At 47.9% G+C, this 21,057-nt stretch overlaps 1 protein-coding gene across 5 annotated transcripts in view; it reads left to right on the top strand.

Moving 5' to 3' along the window:
* Nucleotides 1–21,057, top strand: part of ARHGAP11A (Rho GTPase activating protein 11A) — a 188,912-nt gene that overhangs the window by 28,768 nt on the left and 139,087 nt on the right. For all 5 annotated transcript variants that reach the window (XM_063948031.1, XM_063948032.1, XM_063948035.1 and 2 more), the window contains exon 4: nucleotides 1,054–1,310. In XM_063948031.1, the coding sequence (XP_063804101.1) occupies nucleotides 1,054–1,310 (257 nt within the window). The remainder of the gene's footprint in view (nucleotides 1–1,053; nucleotides 1,311–21,057) is intronic.

Genomic DNA, 21,057 nt, shown 5'->3' with positions numbered 1-21,057 from the left:
CTGTTATCATGCTGTAAACTGGGTTTCATATCACAAGTTGTACGGTGTGATTGGTGTGGCTGGTATGAGTCTTACCCGGGATTCAAAATCCTTCCTTATTGTGTCAGCTCTTCCGGGCACAGTATCCTAACTGAGGCTTGGAGGAGGGTCATAGGGGGAGGAGCCAGTGCACACCAGGTAGTCCTAAAGCTTTCTATTTGTGCCCAGTCTCCTGCGGAGCTGCTATTCCCCATGGTCCTTACGGAGTCCCCAGCATCCACTACGGACTACGAGAAATAGAATTATCGGTAAGTAAATTCTTATTTTAAACGATTTGTGAATGTGTAGGCTAGTTATACCCCATTATATGGCAGAAAAACAAATGTATTTATTACCCGTTATTTATATAGCGCACACACATTCTGCAGCGCTGTACAGAGAATATTTGCCCATTCACATCAGTACCTGCCCCAGTGGCGCTTACAATCTATATTCCCTATCACATGTACACATTCACTTTAGGGGTTAATTTTTGTTGGGAGCCAATTAACCTACCAGTATATTTTTGGATTGTGGGAGGAAACCGGAGTACCCGGAGGACACTCACGCAAGTACGGGGAGAATATACAAACTCCGCACAGTTAGGGCCATGATTGGAATCGAACCCATGACCTCAGTGCTGTGAGGCAGTAATGCTAACCATTGCACCATGATGTATGTGTGTGTTTGAAACAAAATAGGAACCTGACCTTTGGGATTGGATTGCTCTGCTTGATGTGGGAGTAGCAGAACAGTTCAGTTTGGCCATTTTACTGAAATGGTCACTCATCTGGTTGTTTGGTATTCACGCCATACCCTGTGTGGAAGCTATTAATGTCATTTCTGACCAATATGACATTCTCTGGATGATTTGTCACTTGCCACACTTGTGAAATCAACTCAACTTTGTACTTTAATTTCTTATCTTTGTCTCCTGCACGTTACCACTTATCAGTGCCTTGTAAATCACTTACATTTGTGTTGCATTATTCATGACCGTGCACCCTAATTTTTCTTTTTCTGATTTTTCATTAGTCTAAACTTGATAAAGGAGATAACAGCCTATCCAATGCTCCTCCTTGTGATGTTGCTGGCATTCTCAAGCAGTTTTTCAGAGAATTACCAGAGCCTATACTGCCCGCAGATCTTCAGGATGCTCTGTACAAGGCCCAAAATTTGAGCAGTGATGAGGAAAGGACTTCTGCCACCATGCTCATCTCCTGCCTAATCCCAGCCCAGACAGTACTCATCCTACGATACTTTTTCCGGTTTCTGCATTCTGTATCTATGAGGTGAGTGGGATTAAAAAGCCAATACATTGTTAGGAAGGAGCCCACACTTGCGGATGGCCTGCTGTCACCAACTTACCCTTCCTCTTCTCACCTTTGCTCTTCCAGAAAAAAAACCCTGTAGTTTAGAGAGTTTTTGATCACACGATTGCAGCTATGTCAACAAGATGCTTTTTGAAAATAATGCATACAGGTGTAGGTTATTACTGAGCGTGTTAATAAAATAAAGGGGGTAAAGAATTACCCACGGTCATAGGCTGCGGGTGATTACCAGGTGCTAGCTAACTAGCCCCGATAAGCTGTCTCGAGCTACGGCTTATCAGGGATTTTGTTTCACCTGTCTCAGACAGGCAAAACTAAATCCCCGAAAACAGCCACGTTTTTCATGCAAAAACTGGCTGCGGCCAGCGAATACACATTGGATGTGATATATCATGTGAATACTGCCTTATCTTCCTTCTAAAGTGATCCCCATTATCGCGCATATTTATCAGGTTTAGCTGTGTAAAGTGTTAGGTCGCATCGCTATCCCAGGGGTAACGAGCTGAAATGATGATACCACACCCGTCAGCAGAATCAGAACGGGTGTGGAAGGGGGCGGAAAGAATTGAATACCGCCCATAGGTTTCACTGAACCTGTGTTTTCGTGAGAAGATGTATTGTTTTTAACGAGCAATCTATTTGAATGTAAAAATAAAAACCATATTGGGAAAAATTGAAGCAACTGACATTTCTCTAACTTCCTAGTGGATACTGGGGAATAGTATATTACCATGGGGTATAGATCGGGTCCACTGAAGCCTGGCACTTTAAGAAATCAATAGTGTGTGCTGGCTCCTCCCCTCTATTCCCCTCCTAGCAGACTCCGTTTAGAAAATGTGCCCAAGGAGCCGGGTGCATTCTGTTGCTCTCCAAAGAGTTTTCTTAAGAAATTTCTTTTAGTTTGTTATTTTCAGGCAGCACTGGTTGGCAACCAGTCTGCCTGCGTCGTGGGACTTAAGGGAAGGACCGAACCAACATTCAAAGAGTTAATGGTTTGTAATCCCATTTATCAGGACACTGAGCTGAGGCGCTGTTTCTCACATCCCCTGGTTGTAAGCCCACATTGGCAGCATGCCGCCACCCCTTAACCGATGCCGAAGTCAATGCGGTGAGTGTTACACCGGGGACCCGGTTAGCGGGTCCCCAGTGCAAATTGGCGTCATGAAGGGACCTGCTCCTCCACAGGACCCACTGAATCACCATTGTAACTTTCATACCAGTGGGTTATAGTGAAAGGGGGAGATCATAAACAGTGGTTCTACCGCTGTGTGGAGAATTACACATTTACACATAAGACAGCGAGGTGCTGCTCAGTATGTGGTGTAGTGTGCTGGTTCCAATTTCTCTCTGTGTCACTCCATTCAGGGTAGTCTGGGTTAAGTGTGCATATCTCACTAATACTGCACTGTGTTTTCATACTAATCTGTGTTTCTACTCAAGCATGTTTGCAAATAAGTCTGTGTGTACTTTATGCAAGGCTAGGTTTACACCTTCCTCACAGGGGTCCCTTATGTGTACCCAAAGCTCAATTCCTTCACAAGGTAGTAATGTGCAGGAACCTGAGTGGATGGAATCATTTAAAAACTATGATTTCCAGTATTCAGAGTTAGCTACGGCTAAGCAAGAAAGACAGACCCTGAAACAAACGATGGATATGGTAGCTGCTGTAGACCACAGCTCTTCAGCCCCCCTGTTGATCTCTCATAAACGCACTCTCCCACAATTATTACAATCTGATTCAGAACTACCAGAGTTTGAGGAAGGAGAGGCTGAGGTGGACGAGGATAATTCCCTGTCCCCATGCGTTGATGCCCTTATTTATGTTATTAGAGAGGTGCTCAATATCCCTGATAAGGAGGAAGAGCAGACGGCGGAATTGTTTTTTAATGTGAAACCAAGTCCTCTGCAACCCTCCCGGTTTCTAAGGAATTAGATACCCTGGCTAAGGCAGCATGGATAAATCCTGACAAAAAATGTATTACCCCTAAATGGGTGTTAAGTTCATTCCCTTTCCCTACAGAGGATAGGAAAGACTGGAAAACCCCACCAACAGTGGATACTTCTGTGTCCAGGTTGTCACGTAAGATTGTTTTACCTGTACCTGGTGCTGTTTTCCTTAAAGACCCAGCTTATCGTAAGATTGAAACCACCCTTAAATCAATTAACTCTGCAGCGGGTGTAGCCCAACGCCCTACCATAGTGTGCAGCTGGATTTCTAGAGCCATGGTAAAATGGACTGATGAGATTCTGAAGGTACTGCTTACACTACCTCAAGATGAGATAGTTACATTACTACAACACATCCAAGATGCTGCAAACTTTGAGTGAGGTTGTTAAGGAACTTAGTATCATTAACAGCTGTACCACTGCTATGGCAGTATCGGCGCGTAGAGCCCTGTGGCTGCGACACTGGCCAGCGGATGCTAATTCTAAAGAAGGGGTTGAGCACCTTCCTTTTACAGGTGATGCCTTGTTTGGGTAAGAGCTGAACAAATGGGTATCTCAGGCAACTGCAGGTAAATCTATATTTCTCTGACGTCCTAGTGGATGCTGGGAACTCCGTAAGGACCATGGGGAATAGCGGCTCCGCAGGAGACTGGGCACAAAAAGTAAAAGCTTTAGACTAGCTGGTGTGCACTGGCTCCTCCCCCTATGACCCTCCTGCAAGCCTCAGTTAGATTTTTGTGCCCGAACGAGAAGGGTGCAAGCTAGGTGGCTCTCCTGAGCTGCTTAGAAGTAAAAGTTTAAATAGGTTTTTTATTTTCAGTGAGTCCTGCTGGCAACAGGCTCACTGCATCGTGGGACTAAGGGGAGAAGAAGCGAACTCACCTGACTGCAGAGTGGATTGGGCTTCTTGGCTACTGGACATTAGCTCCAGAGGGACGATCACAGGTTCAGCCTGGATGGGTCCCGGAGCCGCGCCGCCGGCCCCCTTACAGAGCCAGAAGAGCGAAGAGGTCCGGAGAAAGCGGCGGCAGAAGACGTTCCTGTCTTCAAATAAGGTAGCGCACAGCACTGCAGCTGTGCGCCATTGCTCTCAGCACACTTCACACTCCGGTCACTGAGGGTGCAGGGCGCTGGGGGGGGAGCGCCCTGAGACGCAATAAAAACGATATAAAAACCTTATATGGCTAAAAAAAATGCATCACATATAGCTCCTGGGCTATATGGATGCATTTATCCCCTGCCAGTTTCCTGAAAAAAGCGGGAGAAAAGGCCGCCGTGAAGGGGGCGGAGCCTTTCTCCTCAGCACACAAGCGCCATTTTCTTTCACAGCTCCGCTGGAAGGACGGCTCCCTGACTCTCCCCTGCAGTCCTGCACTACAGAAACAGGGTAAAACATAGAGGGGGGCACTATTGGCAGCTAATATATAAATACAGCAGCTATAACAGGGAGTAACACTTATATAAGGTTATCCCTGTATATATATATATATATAGCGCTCTGGTGTGTGCTGGCAAACTCTCCCTCTGTCTCCCCAAAGGGCTAGTGGGGTCCTGTCTTCTATCAGAGCATTCCCTGTGTGTGTGCTGGGTGTCGGTACGATTGTGTCGACATGTATGAGGAGGAAAATGATGTGGAAGCAGAGCAATTGCCTGTGTTAGTGATGTCACCCCCTAGGGAGTCGACACCTGAGTGGATGGTAGTAATTAAAGAATTACGTGACAATGTCAGCACTTTGCAAAAAACTGTTGACGACATGAGACAGCCGACAAATCAATTAGTGCCTGTTCAGGCGTCTCAGACACCGTCAGGGGCGCTAAAACGCCCGTTACCTCAGATGGTCGACACAGACCCTGACACGGATACTGAATCCAGTGTCGACGGTGACGAGACAAACGTAATGTCCAGTAGGGCCACACGTTACATGATCACGGCAATGAAGGAGGCGTTGAACATTTCTGACACTACAAGTACCACAAAAAAGGGTATTACGTGGGGTGTGAAAAAACTACCAGTGGTTTTTCCTGAGTCAGGTGAATTAAATGAGGTGTGTGATAAAGCGTGGGTTTCCCCCGATAAAAAACTGCTGATTTCTAATAAATTATTGGCACTATACCCTTTCCCGCCAGAGGTTAGGGCACGTTGGGAAACACCCCCTAGGGTAGATAAGGCGCTCACACGCTTATCAAAACAAGTGGCGTTACCGTCTCCTGATACGGCCGCTCTCAAGGAACCAGCTGATAGAAGGCTGGAAAATATCTTAAAAGGTATATACACACATACCGGTGTTATACTGCGACCAGCGATCGCCTCAGCCTGGATGTGCAGCGCTGGAGTGGCTTGGTCGGATTCCCTGACTGAAAATATTGATACCCTGGATAGGGACAGTATATTATTAACTATAGAGCATTTAAAGGATGCATTACTATATATGCGAGATGCACAGAGGGATATTTGCACCCTGGCATCTAGAGTAAGTGCGATGTCCATTTCTGCCAGAAGAACGTTATGGACGCGACAGTGGTCAGGTGATGCGGATTCCAAACGACATATGGAAGTATTGCCGTATAAAGGGGAGGAGTTATTTGGGGTCGGTCTATCGGACCTGGTGGCCACAGCAACGGCTGGAAAATCCACCTTTTTACCCCAGGTCACCTCTCAGCAGAAAAAGACACCGTCTTTTCAAACCCAGTCCTTTCGTCCCTATAAGGGCAAGAGGGAAAAAGGCAGCTCGTTCCTGCCCCGGGGCAGAGGAAGGGGAAAAAGACTGCACCATGCAGCCTCTTCCCAGGAGCAGAAGCCCTCCCCCGCTTCTGCCAAGTCCTCAGCATGACGCTGGGGCTCTGCAAGCAGACTCGGGCACGGTGGGGGGCCGTCTCAAGAATTTCAGCGCGCAGTGGGCTCACTCGCAAGTGGACCCCTGGATCCTGCAGGTAGTATCACAGGGGTACAAATTGGAATTCGAGACGTCTCCCCCTCGCCGGTTCCTGAAGTCTGCTCTACCAACGTCTCCCTCCGACAGGGAGGCAGTATTGGAAGCTATTCACAAGCTGTATTCCCAGCAGGTGATAATCAAGGTACCCCTCCTACAACAGGGAAAGGGGTATTATTCCACGCTGTTTGTGGTACCGAAGCCGGACGGCTCGGTGAGACCAATTTTAAATCTAAAATCTTTGAACACTTACATAAAAAGGTTCAAATTCAAGATGGAGTCACTCAGAGCAGTGATAGCGAACCTGGAAGAAGGGGACTATATGGTATCTCTAGACATCGAGGATGCTTATCTCCATGTCCCAATCTACCCTTCTCACCAAGGGTACCTCAGGTTTGTGATACAAAACTGTCATTATCAGTTTCAGACGCTGCCGTTTGGATTGTCCACGGCACCACGGGTCTTTACCAAGGTAATGGCCGAAATGATGATTCTTCTTCGAAGAAAAGGCGTATTAATTATCCCTTACTTGGACGATCTCCTGATAAGGGCAAGGTCCAGGGAACAGTTAGAGGTCGGAGTAGCACTATCTCAGGTAGTGCTACGTCAGCACGGGTGGATTCTAAATATCCCAAAATCACAGCTGATTCCAACAACACGTCTACTGTTCCTAGGGATGATTCTGGACACAGTCCAGAAAAAGGTGTTTCTCCTGGAGGAGAAGGCCAGGGAGTTATCCGAGCTAGTCAAGAACCTCCTAAAACCAGGACAAGTGTCAGTGCATCAGTGCACAAGAGTCCTGGGAAAAATGGTGGCTTCTTACGAAGCGATTCCATTCGGAAGATTCCATGCAAGAACTTTTCAGTGGGATCTGCTGGACAAATGGTCCGGATCGCATCTTCAGATGCATCAGCGGATAACCCTATCTCCAAGGACAAGGGTATCTCTCCTGTGGTGGTTACAGAAGGCTCATCTTCTAGAGGGCCGCAGATTCGGCATTCAGGATTGGATGCTGGTAACCACGGATGCCAGCCTGAGAGGCTGGGGAGCAGTCACACAGGGAAGAAATTTCCAGGGCTTGTGGTCAAGCATGGAAACGTCTCTTCACATAAATATCCTAGAGCTAAGGGCCATTTACAATGCCCTAAGTCACAAGGATTCTCCGCTGGGCGGAATATCATGTGATAGCACTGTCAGCAGTGTTCATTCCGGGAGTGGACAACTGGGAAGCAGACTTCCTCAGCAGACACGACCTCCACCCAGGGGAGTGGGGACTTCATCCAGAAGTCTTCCAAGTGATTGTAAACCGTTGGAAAAAACCAAAGGTGGACATGATGGCGTCCCGTCTCAACAAGAAACTGGACAGATATTGCGCCAGGTCAAGGGACCCTCAGGCAATAGCGGTGGACGCTCTGGTAACTCCGTGGGTGTTCCAGTCGGTATATGTGTTCCCTCCTCTTCCTCTCATACCAAAAGTACTGAGAATCATAAGAAGGAGAGGAGTAAGAACGATACTCGTGGCTCCGGATTGGCCAAGAAGAACTTTGTACCCGGAGCTGCAAGAGATGCTCACGGAGGACCCGTGGCCTCTACCTCTAAGGAAGGACCTGCTCCAGCAGGGACCTTGTCTGTTCCAAGACTTACCGCGGCTGCGTTTGACGGCATGGCGGTTGAACGCCGGATCCTGAAGGAAAAAGGCATTCCAGATGAAGTCATTCCTACCCTGATCAAGGCCAGGAAGGATGTAACTGCAAAACATTATCATCGCATTGGGCGAAAATATGTTGCGTGGTGTGAGGCCAAGAAGGCCCCTACGGAGGAATTTCAACTGGGTCGTTTCCTACATTTCCTGCAAGCAGGATTGTCTATGGGCCTAAAATTAGGATCCATTAAGGTTCAAATTTCGGCCCTGTCGATCTTCTTCCAGAAAGAACTGGCTTCAGTGCCTGAAGTTCAGACGTTTGTCAAAGGGGTACTGCATATACAGCCTCCTTTTGTGCCTCCAGTGGTACCTTGGGATCTCAATGTAGTTTTAGGGTTCCTAAAATCACATTGGTTTGAACCACTTGCCACAGTGGATTTAAAATATCTCACATGGAAAGTGGTAATGCTGTTGGCCCTGGCTTCAGCCAGGCGCGTATCAGAATTGGCGGCTTTATCCTATAAAAGCCCTTACCTGATATTTCATTCGGATAGGGCGGAATTGAGGACTCGTCCTCAATTTCTCCCTAAGGTGGTTTCAGCGTTTCACATGAATCAACCTATTGGTGGTACCTGTGGCTACTAGGGACTTGGAGGACTCCAAGTTGCTGGACGTAGTCAGGGCCCTGAAAATATATGTTTCCAGGACGGCTGGAGTCAGAAAATCTGACTCGCTGTTTATACTGTATGCACCCAACAAGCTGGGTGCGCCTGCTTCTAAGCAGACGATTGCTCGTTGGATTTGTAGTACAATTCAACTTGCACATTCTGTGGCAGGCCTGCCACAGCCAAAATCTGTAAAAGCCCATTCCACAAGGAAGGTGGGCTCATCTTGGGCGGCTTTACAACTTTGCCGAGCAGCTACTTGGTCAGGGGCAAACACGTTTGCTAAATTCTACAAATTTGATACCCTGGCTGAGGAGGACCTGGAGTTCTCTCATTCGGTGCTGCAGAGTCATCCGCACTCTCCCGCCCGTTTGGGAGCTTTATATATAAAGCATAATCCCCATGGTCCTTACGGAGTTCCCAGCATCCACTAGGACGTCAGAGAAAATAAGAATTTACTTACCGATAATTCCATTTCTCATAGTCCGTAGTGGATGCTGGGCGCCCATCCCAAGTGCGGATTGTCTGCAATACTTGTATATAGTTATTGTTACAAACAAATCGGGTTGTTTATTGTTGGAAGCCATCTTTTCAGAGGCTCCTACGGTTATCATACTGTTAACTGGGTTCAGATCACGAGTTGTACGGTGTGATTGGTGTGGCTGGTATGAGTCTTACCCGGGATTCAAGATCCTTCCTTATTATGTACGCTCGTCCGGGCACAGTATCTTAACTGAGGCTTGGAGGAGGGTCATAGGGGGAGGAGCCAGTGCACACCAGCTAGTCTAAAGCTTTTACTTTTTGTGCCCAGTCTCCTGCGGAGCCGCTATTCCCCATGGTCCTTACGGAGTTCCCAGCATCCACTACGGACTGAGAGAAATAGAATTATCGGTAAGTAAATTCTTATTATCTGACGGCTGCCCCGCCACCTGCCAGACGTCCCTATCCTGGACCCTCCCTGCAGTCCTTTCGGGTGGCCAGATTCAGAGACTAAGCCAGAGTTGCCTCCAATTCTGCTAGAGGATCTCGCGGTAAGTCCCCTAAACTAGCATCTACTGGACCTGCGGAACAGGCCTCTGGAGCTCTTCCACGAAGCCCTCCGCGTGACGATTGGCCCCAGCAGGATGGCGACTTTCAGGTAGGTGCTCGCCTTCAGCACTTCACCCACATTTGGGCAGAGTCATGCCGGGATCCTTGGGTGAGGGACCTCATATCCCAAGGATACCGGCTGGAATTCCAGGAACTCCCTCCTCTCTGATTCTTCAGGTCAGCCTTACGAGCTTCCTTACAGGAGGCAGTGCAAAAGCTGCTTTCTATAGGAGTTACTGTTCCAGTTCCTCCTCACCTGCACACAAAGGGATTTTACTCAAGCCTCTCTTGTTGTTCCGTAGCCGGACTGCACGGTTCGACCAATCTTGAACCTCAAATCACTGAACCCGTTTCTTTGGGTGTTCAAATTCAAGATGGAATCTGTAAGAGCCGTGATAGCGAATCTGGAGGCGGCGGAGTTCCTGGTGTCCCTGGATATAAAGGACCCATACCTACATATCCCGATTTGGCCCCCTCACCAAGTTCCTCAGGTTTGCGATTCTGGACCAGCATTTCCAGTTTCTCTAACGTCCTAGTGGATGCTGGGACTCCGTCAGGACCATGGGGAATAGCGGGCTCCGCAGGAGACAGGGCACATCTAAATAAAGCTTTTAGGATCACATGGTGCGTACTGGCTCCTCCCCCTATGACCCTCCTCCAAGCCTCAGTTAGGTTTTTGTGCCCGTCCGAGAAGGGTGCAATCTAGGTGGCTCTCCTAAAGAGCTGCTTAGAAAAAGTTTTTTTAGGTTTAAATCTCAGTGAATCCTGCTGGCAACAGGATCACTGCATCGAGGGACTTAGGGGAGAGATTTCCAACTCACCTGCGTGCAGGATGGATTGGAGTCTTAGGCTACTGGACACTTAGCTCCAGAGGGAGTCGGAACACAGGTCCTCCTGGGGTTCGTCCCGGAGCCGCGCCGCCGATCCCCCTTACAGACGCTGAAGACGGAGGTCCGGAAAGCAGGCGGCAGAAGACTCCTCAGTCTTCATGAAGGTAGCGCACAGCACTGCAGCTGTGCGCCATTGTTGCTACACGTCTCACTGATTCAGTCACGGAGGGTGCAGGGCGCTGCTGGGGGCGCCCTGGGCAGCAATATTAAATACCTTTAGTGGCAAAATAAATACATCACATATAGCCATTAAGGCTATATGTATGTATTTAACCCAGGCCAGTTTTCTTAAAACCCGGGAGAAAAGCCCGCCGAAAAAGGGGCGGAGCTTATTCTCCTCAGCACTCAGCGCCATTTTCCTGCTCAGCTCCGCTGGTGAGGAAGGCTCCCAGGACTCTCCCCTGCACTGCACTACAGAAACAGGGTAACAAAGAGAAGGGGGGCATAATTTGGCGATATTGATATATTAAAAGCGCTTATATCAAAAACAACACCTTCTAGGGTTGTTTATATACATTTATAGCGTTTTTGGTGTGTGCTGGCAAACTCTCCCTCTGTCTCCCCAAAGGGCTAAGAGGGTCCTGTCTTCGATTAGAGCATTCCCTGTGTGGCTGCTGTGTGTCGGTACGTGTGTGTCGACATGTATGAGGACGATGTTGGTGTGGAGGCAGAGCAATTGCCGGTAATGGTGATGTCACCCCCTAGGGAGTCGACACCGGAATGGATGGCTTTAGTTATGGAATTACGTGATAATGTTAGCACATTACAAAAGTCAGTTGACGAAATGAGACGGCCGGAAAACCAGTTAGTACCGGCTCAGGCGTCTCAGACACCGTCAGGGGCTGTAAAACGTCCCTTACCTCAGTCAGTCGACACGGGTACCGACACAGATGAATCTAGTGTCGACGGTGAAGAAACAAACGTATTTTCCAATAGGGCCACACGTTATATGATCACGGCAATGAAGGAGGCTTTGCAGATCTCTGATACTGCTGGTACCTCAAAAAGGGGTATTATGTGGGGGGTGAAAAAACTACCTGTAGCTTTTCCAGAATCAGAGGAATTGAATGACGTGTGTGACGAAGCGTGGGTTAACCCAGATAGAAAACTGCTAATTTCCAAGAAGTTATTGGCATTATACCCTTTCCCACCAGAGGTTAGGGCGCGCTGGGAAACACCCCCTAGGGTGGATAAGGCGCTCACACGTTTATCAAAGCAAGTGGCGTTGCCGTCTCCTGATACGGCCGCCCTCAAGGATCCAGCAGATAGGAGGCTGGAAACTACACTGAAGAGTATATACACACATACTGGTGTTATACTGCGACCGGCAATAGCCTCAGCCTGGATGTGCAGTGCTGGGGTAGTGTGGTTGGATTCTCTGACTGAAAATATTGATACCCTGGATAGGGACAGTATTTTATTGACTCTAGAGCAATTAAAGGATGCTTTTCTTTATATGCGAGATGCTCAGAGAGATATTTGTACTCTAGCATCAAGAGTAAGCGCGATGTCCATATCTGCCAGAAGAAGTTTATGGACGCGACAGTGGTCAGGTGATGCGGATTCCAAAAGGCATATGGAAGTATTGCCATATAAAGGAGAGGAATTATTTGGGGTTGGTCTTTCGGACCTGGTGGCCACGGCAACTGCCGGCAAATCCACTTTTTTACCTCAGACCCCCTCCCAACAGAAAAAGACACCGTCTTTTCAGCCGCAGTCCTTTCGCTCCTATAAAAACAAGCGACCAAAAGGACAGTCTTATCTGCCGCGAGGCAGAGGAAAGGGTAAGAGAGGGCAGCAAGCAGCCCCTGCCCAGGACCAGAAGCCCGCCCCGGGTTCTACAAAGCCATCAGCATGACGCTGGGGCTTTACAAGCGGACTCAGGAGCGGTGGGGGGTCGACTCAAGATTTTCAGCAATCAGTGGGCTCGCTCACAAGTGGACCCGTGGATCCTGCAGATAATATCTCAGGGTTACATGTTGGAGTTCAAAAGGTCTCCCCCTCGCCGGTTCCTAAAGTCTGCTTTACCAACGTCTCCCTCAGAAAGGACGTCGGTTTTGGAAGCCATTCACAAGCTGTATTCTCAGCAGGTGATAGTCAAGGTACCCCTCCTACAACAGGGGAAGGGGTATTATTCCACACTATTTGTGGTACCGAAGCCGGACGGTTCGGTAAGACCTATTCTAAACCTGAAATCCTTGAACCTGTACATACAGAAATTCAAGTTCAAGATGGAGTCACTCAGAGCAGTGATAGCGAATCTGGAAGAAGGGGACTTCATGGTGTCCCTGGACATAAAAGATGCTTATCTGCATGTCCCAATTTACCCCTCACACCAAGGGTATCTCAGGTTCGTGATACAAGACTGTCATTATCAGTTTCAAACGCTGCCGTTTGGTTTGTCCACGGCCCCTCGGGTCTTTACCAAGGTAATGACCGAAATGATGGTTCTTCTACGAAGAAAAGGCGTATTAATTATCCCTTACTTGGACGATCTCCTGATAAGGGCAAAGTCCAGAGAACAGCTGGAAGTCGGTGTAGCACTAACCCAGGTAGTGCTTCAGCAACACGGGTGGATTCTGAATCTTCCAAAATCTCAATTGACCCCGACAACTCGTCTGCTGTTCCTGGGAATGATTCTGGACACGGTTCAGAAAAAGGTGTTTCTCCCGGAGGAGAAAGCAAGGGAGTTATCCGAACTTGTCAGGAACCTCCTAAAACCAGGAACTGTGTCAGTACATCAATGCACAAGAGTCCTGGGAAAGATGGTGGCTTCTTACGAAGCGATTCCATTCGGCAGATTCCATGCACGGACATTTCAGTGGGATCTGCTGGACAAATGGTCCGGATCGCATCTGCAGATGCATCAGCGGATAACACTGTCACCAAGAACAAGGTTGTCTCTCCTGTGGTGGTTGCAGAGTGCCCATCTGTTAGAGGGCCGCAGATTCGGCATACAGGACTGGGTCCTGGTGACTACGGATGCCAGCCTACGAGGCTGGGGAGCAGTCACACAGGGAAGAAACTTCCACGGCGTGTGGTCAAACCTGGAGACGTCCCTTCACATAAATATACTGGAGCTAAGAGCGATCTACAATGCTCTAAGCCTGGCAAAATCGCTGCTTCAGGGTCAGCCGGTGTTGATCCAGTCGGACAACATCACGGCAGTCGCCCACGTAAACCGACAAGGCGGCACGAGAAGCAGAAGAGCAATGACAGAAGCTGCAAGGATTCTGCGCTGGGCGGAGAATCATGTCATAGCACTGTCAGCAGTGTTCATCCCGGGAGTGGACAACTGGGAAGCAGACTTCCTCAGCAGACACGACCTTCACCCGGGAGAGTGGGGACTTCATCCAGAAGTCTTCCACATGATTGTGAACCGTTGGGAAAAACCAAAGGTGGACATGATGGCGTCTCGCCTCAACAAAAAATTGGACAGATATTGCGCCAGGTCAAGAGACCCTCAGGCAATAGCTGTGGACGCTCTGGTAACACCGTGGGTGTACCAGTCAGTGTATGTGTTCCCTCCTCTGCCTCTCATACCAAAGGTACTGAGAATTATACGGAAAAGAGGAGTAAGAACAATACTGGTGGCTCCGGACTGGCCAAGAAGAACTTGGTATCCGGAACTTCAAGAGATGCTCACGGAGGATCCGTGGCCTCTACCTCTAAGAAGGGATCTGCTTCAGCAGGGACCTTGTATGTTCCAAGACTTACCGCGTCTGCGTTTGACGGCATGGCGGTTGAACGCCGGATTCTAAAAGAAAAGGGCATTCCAGAGGAAGTTATTCCTACCTTGATTAAGGCTAGAAAGTAAGTGACTGTACAACATTATCACCGCATTTGGCGGAAATATGTTGCGTGGTGTGAGGCCAAGAAGGCTCCAACGGAAGAATTTCAATTGGGTCGATTCTTACATTTCCTGCAAGCAGGATTGTCTATGGGCCTAAAATTGGGGTCCATTAAAGTTCAAATTTCGGCCTTATCAATCTTCTTCCAGAAGGAATTGGCATCAGTGCCTGAAGTACAAACTTTTGTCAAAGGTGTACTACATATACAACCCCCAATAGTGCCTCCAGTGGCACCGTGGGATTTGAACGTAGTTTTGAATTTTCTCAAATCTCATTGGTTTGAGCCTCTAAAATCGGTAGATTTAAAATACCTTACATGGAAGGTAACCATGCTATTGGCCCTGGCTTCAGCCAGGAGAGTTTCAGAGTTGGCGGCTTTATCATACAAAAGCCCATATCTGATTTTCCATTCGGACAGGGCAGAACTGCGGACACGTCCTCATTTTCTCCCTAAGGTGGTTTCGGCTTTTCACTTGAACCAGCCTATTGTGGTGCCTGCGGCTACTAGCGACTTGGAGGACTCCAAGTTACTGGACGTTGTCAGAGCATTAAAAATATATATTTCAAGGACAGCTGGAGTCAGAAAATCTGACTCGTTGTTTATATTGTATGCACCCAACAAGATGGGTGCTCCTGCGTCTAAACAGACGATTGCACGTTGGATCTGTAGCACAATCCAACTTGCACATTCTGTGGCAGGCCTGCCACAGCCTAAATCTGTAAAGGCCCACTCCACAAGGAAAGTGGGCTCATCTTGGGCGGCTGCCCGAGGGGTCTCGGCATTACAACTTTGCCGAGCAGCTACGTGGTCAGGGGAGAAAACGTTTGTAAAATTTTACAAATTTGATACTCTGGCTAAGGAGGACCTGGAGTTCTCTCATTCGGTGCTGCAGAGTCATCCGCACTCTCCCGCCCGTTTGGGAGCTTTGGTATAATCCCCATGGTCCTGACGGAGTCCCAGCATCCACTAGGACGTTAGAGAAAATAAGAATTTACTTACCGATAATTCTATTTCTCATAGTCCGTAGTGGATGCTGGGCGCCCATCCCAAGTGCGGATTGTCTGCAATACTTGTACATAGTTATTGTTACAAAGATCGGGTTATTACTATTGTTGTGAGCCATCTTTTCAGAGGCTACTTCGTTTTTTGTTATCATACTGTTAACTGGGTTCAGATCACAAGTTGTACGGTGTGATTGGTGTGGCTGGTATGAGTCTTACCCGGGATTCAAGATCCTTCCTTATTGTGTACGCTCGTCCGGGCACAGTACCTAACTGAGGCTTGGAGGAGGGTCATAGGGGGAGGAGCCAGTACGCACCATGTGATCCTAAAAGCTTTATTTAGATGTGCCCTGTCTCCTGCGGAGCCCGCTATTCCCCATGGTCCTGACGGAGTCCCAGCATCCACTACGGACTATGAGAAATAGAATTATCGGTAAGTAAATTCTTATTTTCAGGCCTTGCCCTTCGGTCTCTCCACAGCCCCAAGGGTATTCACAAATGTCATGTCGGAAATTATGCGACAACTGTGCATGAGGGGTGTCCAAATAATTCCGTACCTGGTTGATCATCTGATCAAGGCGGTGTCCAGGGAACAACTACTTCACATTATAGACTTGACTACTCGCTTGCTTACAGATCACGGATGTATACTCAATTTCCAGAAATCTCACTTGGAACTGTCTCAGGGAATTCAGTTCTTGGGGATGACCCTGGATACGGTATATCGGAAGGTTTTCCTCCTCATGGACAATGCCTTGGCTATTCAGTCTATGGTCCGGTGCTGAAACCTCACGTGGTCTCAATTCATCTTTGCATCTGCTTGCTGGGCAAGATGGTGGCCTCCTACGAGGCGATACAGTACTGCAGGTTCTGTGCGTGGCCATTTCAACTGGATTTGTTGGACAAATGGTCGGGATCTCGCATGCATCAGCATATAACCTTATCACCGAAAGCAAGGCTATCCCTGCTATGGTGGCTACAAGTTCCCCATCTGGTGGAGGGTCGGAATTTCAACACCCAGTCATGTTGGCAGCCTCCGGGGTTGGGGGGCTGTGACTCAAGGAGCGCAGTTCCAGGGGACATGGTCGTTTAAGGAGTCTACTCTTCCAATCAATATCCTGGAACTCAGGGCAATTTACATTGCTCTAATACAGGCCTCATCCCTGCTTCAGAATCAGGCCATCCAGGTGCAGTTGGACAACGCCACGGCAATGGTGTACATCAACCGGAAGGGAGGAACAAGAAGCAGGGCCGCAATGCAAGTGGTATCAAGAATACTCCTTTGGGTGGAAGCAAACTCAAGCACTTGAGTCTCAAAAACCCAAAGGCTAAATATAGTATCAAGGGTACTATAATGGAAACTACTGAGGAGGAAGGGGATTTAGGAGTTACTATGTCAAGTGACCTAAAGGCAGGAAAGCAATGCCAAAAATCAGTGCGAAAGGCAAGTCAGATGCTTGGTTGCATAGCGAGAGGAATCAGTAGCAGGACAAAAGAAGTAATAATGCCACTGTATAGGTCATTGTTACGGCCTCCTCTGGAATACTGTGTACAGTTCGGGAGACCATATCTCAAAAAGGATATAAATACATTAGAGATTGTACAAAGAAGGGCAACTAAATTGGTGCATGGCCTACATCACAAAACTTACCAGGAAAGGCTAAAAGATCTTAACATGTATAGTTTGGAGGAGAGAAGGGAAAGGGAGGACATGATATTTTAACTATACCAAGGGTTTTAACGAAGTTCAGGTAGAAAACATTCTTCAAAGGAAGAGGAGTATTAGAACTCGAGGACATACATTCAAACTGGAGGGAGGCAGGTTCAGGGGAAATTTAAGGAAATATTACTTCACAGAAAGGGTAGTGGACAAGTGGAATAGCCTGCCATCAGAGGTTGTAGAGGTTAAGACTGTAGAGCAATTTAAACATGCTTGGGATAGGCATATGAATATCCTTACAAAGAAGTAAGGTTAAAAAAAGGTTGAGATTACCTAAAGGATAAAAAAGGGGCAGACTAGATGGGCCAAGTGGTTCTTATCTGCTTTCAAATTCTGTGTTTCTCATACCTACTTCGGAATCGGGCCATCCAGGTGCAGTCGGACAACACTGCGGCAGTAGCGTACATCAACTGACAGGGAGGAATAAGAAGCAGGGCTGCAATGCGAGAGGTGTTAGGAATACTCCTCTGGGCAGAAGCCAAGACAAGGGCCATCTCAGCAGTTAACATTCCAGGAGTGGACAACTGGGAAGCGGACTTCCTAACATGCACGACCTTCATCCGGGAGAATGGGGCCTCCACCCTCGGGTGTTTCAACAACTTTTTCACCGGTGGGGTTGTCCACAGATAGACCTGATGGCTTCTTGTCTCAACAAGAAGCTCCGACGTTACTGCTCCAGAACGAGGGACCCACAGGTGGTTGCAGTAGACGCTCTGACCACGCCATGGACTTACCAGTTTGTTTACCTGTTTCCTCCAATTCCTCTAATCCCAAGAGTTTTCAAACGATTCAAACAGGAACGGGTTCAGGCAATTCTCATTGCTCCGGATTGGCCTCGACGGGCCTGGTATGCGGACCTCCTGACCCTGTCGTTGGAGGATATCTGGCCTCTGCCGCTGCTCAAGGACCTTCTTCAACAAGGACCGTTCGTCTATCCAGACTTGCAGCGGCTACGTTTGTCGGTCTGGAGGTTGAGAGGGAGGTTTTAACCAGGAAGGGTCTTCCGTCCAAGGAGGTTTCCACTATGGTTCAGGCCCGTAAGGTGGTTACCTCCAAACGTTACCACTGTATTTGGAAGAAATGTTTCTTGGTGTGAGGGTTGAAAATGTTCTCCTGTGGAATTTCGTCTGGGCAGATTTCTACTGTTCCTGCAAGCAGGAGTGGATAAGGGCCTACGATTAGGCTCCATCAAGGTTCAGATTTCGTCTCTCTCTGTCTTCTTCCAGAAACAACTGGCGTTACTTCCTGAAGTGCAGACCTTTCTTAAGGAGGTTTTGCAAATTCAGCCACCCTTTGTTCCTCCCACTGCTCCATTGGACCTCAATGTCGTGTTGACCTTTTCTCCAGTCGGATTAGTTTGAATCCCTGCATAGGGTTGACTTAACATACCTAACATGGAAGACTGTTATATTACTGGCATTGGCTTCTGCTCGGCGAGTGTCTGAATTGGAGGCCTTGTCATGTAAGTGCCTATGCTAGGTATTCCATGAAAATAGGGCTGGGCTCAGAACTTTCCCACAGTATTTGCCGAAGGTGGTGTTGGCCTTTCGTGTAAATCAACCAATCGTGGCTCCAGTCTTATCCGACACTTCCGTTGCTCCAAAGTCCCTGGATGTTGTAAGGGCTTTAAGGATTTACATCAAAAGGACTGCTCGTCACAGGAAGTCTGACTCGCTTTTCGTCCTTTATGATGCTACGAAAATTGGTCATCCTGCCTCCAAGCAGTCCATCGCTCGTTGGCTCAAATTGACTATCCAACAAGCCTAAACTTCAGCTGCTCTGCCGCTGCTGAGTTCGGTTCAGGCCCACTCCACAAGGTCGGTGGGTTCTTGGGCGGCTCGACCTTACTGGTGTAAACACGTTTGTTAAGTTCTACAGGTTCGACACCTTGGTCAAAGATGACCTTCAGTTTGGTCAGGCGGTTTTGCAGGGGTCTCGGCACTCTCTCGCCCGTTCTGGGAGCTTTGGGATGTACCCATGGTAATATACTATTCTCCAGTATCCACTAGGACGTTGGAGAAAATAGGAATTTAAACCTACAGGTAATTACTTTTCTCGTAGTCCGTAGTGGATACTGGGAGCCCGCCTCTTTGCTTCGTTTTCCTGCTTTCCTGGTTGTTAGTGTTATTGGATGGGTTTGCTGTTGCTTCCCTATTACATTTTTGGTTAGCTTTCCTATCCTTCTATCCTTAGAGTTGCTTTCCTCTGTTCTGGTTAGCTCTGCTGTCTTATTGTTTGTGTGTTAGTTCATTACCTCACCGCTTTGTGGTGTTATCCTTCTCTCAAAGTATGTCCGTCTCCTCGGCAGAGTTCCCTAGACTGAGTCTGCTAGGAGGGGCATAAAGGGGAGGAGCCAGCACACGCGATTGGTTTCTTAAAGTGCCAGGCTCCAATGGACCCGATCTATACCCCATGGTAATATACTATTACCCAGTATCCACTACAGACTACGAGAAAAGGAATTACCGGTAGGTATTAAATTCCTATTTTATTACCCAACGTTTTATTGTGAGTAATTGGATACTCCTATCAGTGTTAATCAGAACAATTATATATTTAAACCAGTGTACATTGCTTTTCTATATCTAGTAACTAACCAAAATGGGTGTTTCTCCGGCGGGGTCCACAGGGTAACAATGGGATATGATGAAGCGACAGCGGATTTGCACCAATCGGTAAAAGCTTTCTGGCCTCCCAGGATGCAACGAGCCCGTCCATATATCCCCACCTCCTGGCTCAGTCAAATCATTTTTTTGTTTGGTGCGGCAGGAGCCGGACCATGGTCAGAGGGCTGCTGGTTTTTAGCAGCCGTACGCTTTCTTATATTATTTTTATAGTCTTACTATTTTTCTGAGCATTCTTTTTAAACAGTGTCTTATACGTACCTTAGAAAGAGTCGCTCCAACAACACCGCAGGGTCGCGACAACGCTTACCCACGAGTACAGTGCTGTTTTAGCGGGCGTCTGTGTTTGATATACTAGCAGGTCCAGCAGATGCTACCAGGCTGTGGCCGGAGCACGAGGAGAAGGTAAGGCATCGGTTCTGCTTAGAAGGGGAATACGGACACAGCCGCACTGTTTTGGGAGGAGACTACCAGTTGCTGACGCGACTGCCACCTCGGGTATACCAGAGCTAGGTCTTAGGGATCATAGACTCCAGGAATAGTATGAGGCCGTGATCCCTAGGGTTGATGTCAGCAGCGGGGAGTCAGACGCTCTCCTTGTCACTCCTCCCCCCGCTGTTTCCTGCTTCCGTCTCAGATGCTGTACACGAAGGGGACCCAACCGCAGCTTAGGCGGCTGTGTGACTGGTGCGTCTGTGTTCACCATAGGTTCATGGAGCGGCAGTGTACACTAGTAGCGTCTGGATCCACTCAGCGTTCGCTAACGTACTGATCGGTCCTGGAAGTGAGGCGAGTCTCCCTATTTACCACTCTGAGTATGGGTAATACAGCCCTAAGTCTCTATCTCCCTTTTTGAGTATGAATAGTTAGATAAGTGCCTATTGCATATGAGTCTGTATACATTTACTGTTACTTTCGCAATACGGTAGATCTGTTTAAACATGATTCAGTAATATGTTCTCCTACATACTTGAAATGTAGTTGTAGTTGATGTGCTCATGTTGCTTATTATACTAATGTGTAACATGTGACTGACTGCTAGTGTGATTGCTCACTTCACTATATTTTGTCAGTTTTGTTCTATTCCGATCATCAATGCTAGTGCATGGATAGGGTCGGATTGTGTGTCACTTTAAAAAGCTTAAAGTGATTACAGTCACAAATTGTGTAGTACACTGGAAGTGTTGATTATTTATCATGCCTAAGAGCGGCAAAGTGAGGAAGACGCACAGCAACACCAACACTCATATCCTGTTCATCTTTCAAAGCTCTGTTATCCTCTCAGGATCTGGTTCAGGGTGGTTTGTGTGCAAATTGTTTTAGCTTTCACCAGGGGTTCTTGAAAAAT

Source organism: Pseudophryne corroboree, chromosome 12 (assembly GCF_028390025.1).
Source record: "Pseudophryne corroboree isolate aPseCor3 chromosome 12, aPseCor3.hap2, whole genome shotgun sequence".
Taxonomy (NCBI): Eukaryota; Metazoa; Chordata; class Amphibia; order Anura; family Myobatrachidae; genus Pseudophryne; species Pseudophryne corroboree.
This window is presented reverse-complemented; position numbering and strand designations above follow the sequence as displayed.